Source organism: Rutidosis leptorrhynchoides, chromosome 8, assembly GCF_046630445.1.
Source record: "Rutidosis leptorrhynchoides isolate AG116_Rl617_1_P2 chromosome 8, CSIRO_AGI_Rlap_v1, whole genome shotgun sequence".
Classification (NCBI taxonomy): Eukaryota; Viridiplantae; Streptophyta; class Magnoliopsida; order Asterales; family Asteraceae; genus Rutidosis; species Rutidosis leptorrhynchoides.
Genome location: NC_092340.1, coordinates 366,469,935 through 366,478,307, shown reverse-complemented (window position 1 = coordinate 366,478,307; position 8,373 = coordinate 366,469,935). Strand labels below are relative to the sequence as shown.

Genomic DNA, 8,373 nt, shown 5'->3' with positions numbered 1-8,373 from the left:
TATATACCAATAGTACATACATCTAAAAGCTGTGTATTGTACGAGTACGAATACGGGTGCATACGAGTAGAATTGTTGATGAAACTGAACGAGGATGTAATTGTAAGCATTTTTGTTAAGTAGAAGTATTTTGATAAGTGTCTTGAAGTCTTTCAAAAGTGTATGAATACATATTAAAACACTACATGTATATACATTTTAACTGAGTCGTTAAGTCATCGTTAGTCGTTACATGTAAGTGTTGTTTTGAAACCTTTGGGTTAACGATCTTGTTAAATGTTGTTAACCCAATGTTTATAATATCAAAAGAGATTTTAAATTATTATATTATCATGATATTATGATGTACGAATATCTCTTAATATAATATATATACATTAAATGTCGTTACAATGATAATCGTTACATATATGTCTCGTTTCAAAATCATTAAGTTAGTAGTCTTGTTTTTACATATGTAGTTCATTGTTAATATACTTAATGATATGTTTACTTATCATAATATCATGTTAACTATATATATAACCATATATATATCATCATATAGTTTTTACAAGTTTTAACGTTCGTGAATCACCGGTCAACTTGGGTGGTCAATTGTCTATATGAAACCTATTTCAATTAATCAAGTCTTAACAAGTTTGATTGCTTAACATGTTGGAAACATTTAATCATGTAAATATTGTTTTCATTAAACATATAATCATAGAAAGGTTCGGAAAAGTTCGGGTCACTACACCATGTTCCTGATCTGTGAACTTCTGAAAACTCTCGAACTCATTTTCACGCCTAATGGAGCGACGCTCCATGTATCTGAGCGGCGCTCAAGGTCCAGTTTGCTGAATCTGGAGCTGAAAACTCATAACTCAACACAAACTCGAATCAAGCCAACTTCTTTCACTCGTTTACATAGAAAGTCACTAAAACCATCAAATAACTTCAAATTTCATCTTCTTGGTCTTAGAACTCGAAATTATTTTCACTTATCGAAATAAACGCCAAATCGTATCCGAAAGGACTAAAATATGATCGATATCGCTAAGGAAAACGTGTATTAAATATGCGATATCAAGTACCCTTCTCATAACCTATAGTATATCAATAATATAAAATATGATACTTAGAGCTTGAATCATTATACTATACAAATATACTAAATTCCATGAGATTTTTACTGTTCATGAGGCTAAACATGTCATTTCATATTTCCAATTTATTTTTCCACTTGCAGCTCATCATTTCATTAGATATCTAATGTGGTTTACCAAATGGTTATTATTATTAATATTATTATTATTATTATTATTATTATTATTATTATTATTATTATTATTATTATTATTATTATTATTATTGCTTTCTCTATCGTATTTGAGAGTTTGTTCATTCAACTGGTTAAACTTGTAACGACATGTTCTCATCTATCAATATCAAATGTGAAATATGCAATTATGTCCTCTCATATGCATGTTACCCTTTGCGTAACTCCATATAATGTTGAATAGGTCTTGAGAATGTTTCGTATGTAACTTGCTAACATCCTTCTAAAATATATATGCAATTCCATATCTCGAAGTGTTTCTTCAACCCCAAATTTCTTTTTAACACTAAGGATTTCAATATCATCCTTTTCTCATTATTTAATTATTATTATTATTATTATTATTATTATTATTATTATTATTATTATTATTATTATTATTATTATTATTATTATTATTTTGCAAGGACTTTTGCTTACAATGTTTGGTTTTGTGTTTACTTTACTCTTCGATGTTATAAGTTACTGATCTAGATGGATTTTATTTCTGCCAATTAAAGTATATGTGCTTACATCAAACATCATTGTGCGAAGTTTACGTATGTTTTATGGAGATATTTTCATCATTGTATCGTTTGGTATCGTTTATATAAGTTGTTAGATTGATACGTTACAGAGATTACTATATTCTGATCTACATAGTCATGTTCTATACAATTCATGCGCTTAGTATGTAGTTTGAATGCCATTGTATTATGTTTCCCAATTTCAAGCCCTTTCATACCAAATTTATCGTTCAGTGGGGCATCATCGGTTTTTGAGAAAATAAATTATAGGTGAAGTTGGTCTAGGTTAGTCTACATATGTTAGTTTTTATAAGGTCTAGGTTAGTCTACTAAGAGTTTTGCATCCCGAATCAATGAACGAAAATTATATTATTGCAACGACGCACAGATCGTGCAATACACGCGCCTTACATACTAGTTAATTAAAATAATTAAAATTATACATATTAAAAACACAACGAGTAATCAACTAGATAAAGTCCACAAATACGCACTTTTATTATACATATACTAATTGGCGTGGAATTTGGTGTTGTTCCAACCCAACTCCACATCCTTTCACCCCTTTCACACTTACAGTTTTCACTCAAACCCCCTACTTTGCTCATTTTATAAATTATGCAGGGGTTAAAACGTAAAATCAGTGGTATAAAGTGAAAATTCAATATTTAATTCATAGACCGCTCACAAAATTTACCCCCATCTTAACGAGCTATATCTTCCTGTTTGGCGCGAATTATTGTCCACCGACACCACCATTAAACTCTAAATAATTTTACGAATAAAACGAGAGACTAACTACGTTTGAAACGGACACTTTTCAAAAATCGTTAACCACACCGACAACGATTATGTATTCTCTTTCACAAATCCAAAACTGTATCGACTGCAGCTTCGTTCAATTCCAAGAAACCCTTCAGGGTAGTGATATATCCAAATCTATTTTTGATAAATACACATAAATGTACTAGTATGTCCTTAAATGATACTTTAAATAAATTTTATGTTTAAATTTATTTGAGGGCATTTTAGGAAGATAACACTAAATTGAGTTGGATTTATCAAATTTTATGCTAAAATCGTCCCTGTGTTTATGTATTTTTATTCAAATCATCTTTGTGTTCACAAAACTGCATAATACATCCTTAAATGCCAAAATAAGTCCCAAATCAATCCCTTGTAAATAATATATTAACCAAACTTATGTATTCTTCCATTCTTTAACTTTTTCCTCCCTGCTCATAAGTTCGTTGCTACAAAAAAAAAAAAAAAAAAACCCTCTATACAGATGTATGATAATATTGTTATCTGCATCGATCAAGTAAATATATGTTTATTAGACTAAAATCAAAACATCGTCACCATGGTTTCCAGCACTCTCATCTCACAAGTACAACTATCGAAGCCAATGGTACAACATCTTCATCATCTCAAATTTCTATAATTTATTCCTACTCCTAATTACAGTATTAATCAAATCAAAAGAGAATGAGATTAAAGTTCAGAATAAAGATAGAAGGAAAAAACAAAATGAGAATTATGTCTTGTAAAGTATTTCCATCTTGATATAATAACAATAACAAGATCAAGAATCGTGTACAGCATTTTGATAGTCCTTGTTCCTTCAATCTCAAACCAAACTTCAAATCTGGAAAGAGAACATCAAGAATCGTGTTTCCATCGTCGATTTAAGTCTCGATTGGAAAACCGAATCAACAGAAATATAATACAAATCTCGTTCCGGCGTCCGATTGGTTCCAGATCTCGTCTGATTGGTTTGAGATCTCGTCGTTCCGGTGAAAGGTCCGGTGGTTGCAGTGTATTCCGACAGTTTGCCGTTCCCTCAAAATTTTTATTGATGAAGATCTGCTGGATGCAGTGTACATCTTATGCCTCTTTTTATTATAAGAAGCTTGTTACTTTGTTTCTTTAGTTGTGTAATATGGGATGCATCTTAATCAAAATATTTACAGTTACACATACATACATATCATAATTGTAAATATTTGATGAGGATAATAATTTTATTTGACGTTTTTCTACGTCCAAATTCATAGAGTTTTAGATTAATTTTAAGTTATAGCAATGAACTTATGATCAATACGATCGAGGAAAAAATTAAGAATGAAAGAATACTGTTGAATTTTTCATAAGGATTTCCGTTTTTTGTATTTAATAAATTAGAGAGAAAAGAATGTATTTGAGTTATGGATATATTTTTAAAGATGCATTAGTTTGGTAAATATATTTTACAAACACATGTATCTAGTCAAAAACTTTTAAGGCAAGGACTGATTTAGGATTTATTTTGACATTTAAGGATGTATTATGTAGTTTTCTGAATACAGGGATGGTTTGAGCAAAAGTACTAAAATACAGGGACGATTTTGGCAATTTTGTCTAACATCACCCTTTCAATTTTCCAACCATATCACTGAAGTTGAATCCGATTCAGAAAAATTAGAGAAGAATGGAGATAGCTTTAGGGTTTATTTGTACAATTCCTAAATCGCTTCATTTGACAGACGATTTCTTCATCAAGATGTTATTTCTACAAAATGCAAGCAAGATGTTATTTCAATTTGCCCTAATTTTCTTAACAAGTTTTTTTATTCCTCATCTCAATTTCAATTTTATCGTCCTTTTAGGTTTTTTATATGGTATAGAAAAGTGATTACATAATAATGTAATAATCTTAGTCGGAGATTCTTCATTAATTTTTTAAATTAGCGTGAGGAATAAACGGATGTTATGATTTAATTGTTGCTTTAATTTTTTAAATTAGACGACATGCTTTGTACTTTTGCTAACCCTTAGTTAAACCAAAAAACTATGTAAACATGATCTTAATTGTATGTGTTGGAAGTAAGTTATTGACATTAAGAAGTCTAAATTTGTTATCATATTCTTTTTAAGCAAGTCATGATATTTTATTTTTGATGCTCATTAACTATATGGATTCCTTTTTGTGTAAAAAGTTGTAATTCTTTTGTTCGATTTGAGTTTTAGATGCGGAGGCAAGGTATAGCTGTTGTGATCCAATTCATAAGACTCTTGCATCATCATCATCCACATTTCTACGTGACCCGGCTCTTTCTGAGACAGCTGAAAAGGTTTGATTCTGTTGCTGAAATAGCTGGATTTTGGGTATGGCATTCAAAAATTTCACTTGAAAACTCCTAATGTCGAGTCTAATGAAGTTGTTCGCTCATCATAGCTAAACTACACTCAATATTCTAACTGAATTTTTTTAATCTTGATTACTTATTTAGAGTCATCATGAGTATATACCTTTTTTGTATATACTTTGATTGGAACCCACGGATAAGTATCATAGGCACCTGCAGATACCAAGATGTTCTTTGTTTTCTAAACAATTACACATTTGGAATAGGACCTGTATGTATAGTTTAATGTAAGTTGTAATACAATCACACATTGCAATGAAGTTTTTGTCATCTTTAAACGAAGTGTACTGTATTTGCCATTTGGTTTATATTTCTTAAATTTTTGCAATCACACATAGTTTGATTATAGTTCTTAATTATAGTTCTTAAACGAAGTGTACTGTATTAGCAATGAAGTTTTTGCAATCACACATTGTTTTCTAAACAAACTCACGATTTTAGGTAATTTAACAATATTTGTTTTAGTTTAGATGATTTGGATGTAATTTGTTGTCATAGGTGGTTTATATGTAGGCTTTGAAACTGTCTACGTAGTCATCATTAAGCATTTTTCAAGACAATTAATTGATAATCAAACACTCCTGAAACAAAGAGCCATGCAACGGTTCTTTACGTAAATTGGTATAAATGGGTCAGTGTGTCAAAATGGGTTCGGGTGGTTAACTTTGAGATAGGAGTTATAAGCGGGGTGTTGTTTAGATGCAATTTCAAATTTCTGGTTGTTGCAATATTCTGGACATTTCCTTGCATTTTCTGTAATACAATATCTTTATCTAGAACTAGAAGTAATGAATTCTTAAGATGGTTTTCCAAAAAGTTCTAACAAGAGTTGGCCAAAAAGTTCATATTCCGCGAATTAATCTAATACACAAAGACAATGTCTTGCCATACATTTTCAAAAGAATTCAGCATCCCATAAAATTATCTTATGCAATGAACATCAATAAAAGTCAGGGTCATATATTTGCCAAAACCTGTCTTTGGCCCTGGAAAACTATACGTTGCTCTATCAAGAGCCACATCCCCGAATGGTCTCAAAATACTCATAAATGAAAATGATGGTCAACGTTATAATATTACTAAAAACATTGTTTATAAAGACTTTTGGGAAAACTATATTCAGTCAACAGATCATTGAATGTCAACAGGTCATTGTATATACGTAATATCAGCTTCTATACTCTGTATACATTACTAACAATCACACCTTTATTCTTATTGCAGAATGAATCAACAAGCAGAGCTGGTACCAATTTCAACATTACGTCCGGGTCAGAAAATGAAAATCATAGAAGCAGTAATATATAGGATGTGGATATTAAAACGACCCAAAGAAACTAGGCCCCATGGATATTGTTGCATATTAATCAGCAAAGTGTAAGTTTTATCAGCATTTACTACGATTTCATAATGCAATTTAGTCTAATAAAATATCACATCTCAACATACAGGGCATTGCTATTCAAGCCAGCATGGACTACAGGAACGGAATCCATTTCCAAGGCGTCTTCCAAGTAAACAGGGCATATAGGATATCGAACTTTATTTGTCAATCGTCCAAAAATATTGACCAAGCAATCTCTAATCCAACATCCTTGATTTTTGGATTAGAAACACACAATCACAACATTCCAGCCGTTGGTTATCCAGCACATTTTTTTGAATTCACACCCTACACTCATCTCCACCGTTATAGGTAAACAATGAGACCGACTTATTCCTAGAAAATTAACATTAATATGCTTTTTTCTTTGCTTTAAAATTATTAATATACATACAATTTTGACAGACTACATAGGTGGCATCCAACATGTGGGAAACGTTCAAGAAAGTCGCGAAAAGAAAGGAGAGTTAATTTCGCGCTGATCCAAACCATAACACCAAAGGCGATTGCGTATTCTGGTAACTCACTAACACATCTATATCATTAAACTAACAAAAACACTAATCTTCACGATCAATTCAAAATGGAAGCTATTCATTCAAAGCAACAATCGTGGATGAAACTGGCTCCACAATACTTACCTTTTTCTCAGAGTCAGCGGATAAATTAGTCGGCATAGACTGCAAAACCTGGTCACAAGAATGGGGTACGACAACAAGAAAGAAATACCCCCTCCAATCAAACAACTACAAGGAACGCACCATTTAATTGAATTCAGCATCGAGACCGACAAATACGGAGAACCAGACTACATTTTCAAACGTCAGTTCTCACCATCAACACCAACGAAGACAACCTCAGCAACACAACAACCAGTGACACCCCTACCAACTCCAGCATCGCCAGGTCAGCCATCAAATTCGTAACATTTTACCAATTTCGAATACTGTTTTTATAAGGTTTTCACTACTTTTGAAATTTATTGGAGGCACACAGCGCGTTTATTGTAATGCCAATAGCAGTTTCCAACGCTTCTATTCAAGTTCATAATTCTAAACATAATTGATATTGAAATCCGCTTTCGTTGACAATTTAGGATACCGCATTAGTAACTTCGAAAGTGAAACACCAGCTAGATTTTACATTACCTATTTGTAACTTCTAAACTATTTGGTCGGCTATATATTTGGCATAGTCCATAATTATTGTTCAATCAGGCTCACTAAGAATTATAGTACCTCTTTATGATGCAGAAAAAAAACAAGAAGAAAGCAGCAGCCAAACAATAAAAGAACAAGAAAAGAAAACCCATACCAACGCAAAAAGAGCAATCTTAATCGCACCAGAAGAGGAAAATGCAAAAAAAGAAAGAAAGATCAAGCAGCAAAGCAACCCTCAACGATCAAAAACCAAATGCGGAGGACAATAACCGCAACCATCTTTATCCTGTACATATAAATATTAGGACTGTAGAATAATTGCAGCCATTTTCCATATGTATATAGTGAATGCTGCAAAACTATTTCGGATAATATGTACTCCTAGCTGTAACTGCATCCATTTTCCCTATGTATATAGAGCTGCTTTATGTAAAAAAAAAAAAAACATGTCAAAACCAGATCATCATTGAAATCGTGTCAAACAACGCCGCAGCAACGCGCGGTCTGTCACATTACTAGTTAATATCAAAGGCAATTCTGTTTCAAATCGAAAAGTATAAGAATAATGATCGGTTGTATTGATAATCTTTTTGTTTATACAATCTGAATTGTTCTATTACAAATACAGAGTGTAAATATATACACTAAAGGGTTTAATAGCTAATTCTACTAAAGGAAGGATCCAATAAACACTTTGGAACCCCTTTGTACATAAATGGAAAACTGCAGTGTTTTGTGGCTGCTAATCTTGGCAGTATTGGTTGACATGTGACTTCTCTAAAACGGGAAATGATGAAGGTCAATCGCTTCTGAT

General features: G+C 31.8%; 1 protein-coding gene across 7 annotated transcripts; it reads left to right on the top strand.

The window, feature by feature from the left end:
* Positions 1-3,175: 3,175 nt before the first annotated feature.
* LOC139862154 (uncharacterized) lies at positions 3,176-7,946 on the top strand. Of its 7 annotated transcripts, none has more exons than XR_011764065.1 (6): positions 3,316-3,707; positions 4,837-4,940; positions 6,240-6,392; positions 6,467-6,711; positions 6,805-7,305; positions 7,653-7,946. XR_011764065.1 is itself a non-coding variant. In XM_071850714.1 (5 exons), exons 1-4 carry the CDS (start codon positions 3,191-3,193, stop codon positions 6,531-6,533), a joined length of 372 nt encoding a protein of 123 aa, XP_071706815.1. In that variant the 5' UTR covers positions 3,176-3,190; the 3' UTR covers positions 6,534-6,711; positions 6,805-7,305. The 7 variants fall into 7 exon arrangements, 2 of the variants coding, with proteins under 2 accessions (XP_071706815.1, XP_071706814.1); XR_011764067.1 differs by lacking the exon at positions 3,316-3,707 and having other exon boundaries at positions 4,295-4,940; positions 6,805-6,917; positions 6,990-7,305; XR_011764068.1 differs by lacking the exon at positions 3,316-3,707 and having other exon boundaries at positions 4,297-4,940; positions 6,805-6,917; positions 7,052-7,305.
* Positions 7,947-8,373: the final 427 nt, after the last annotated feature.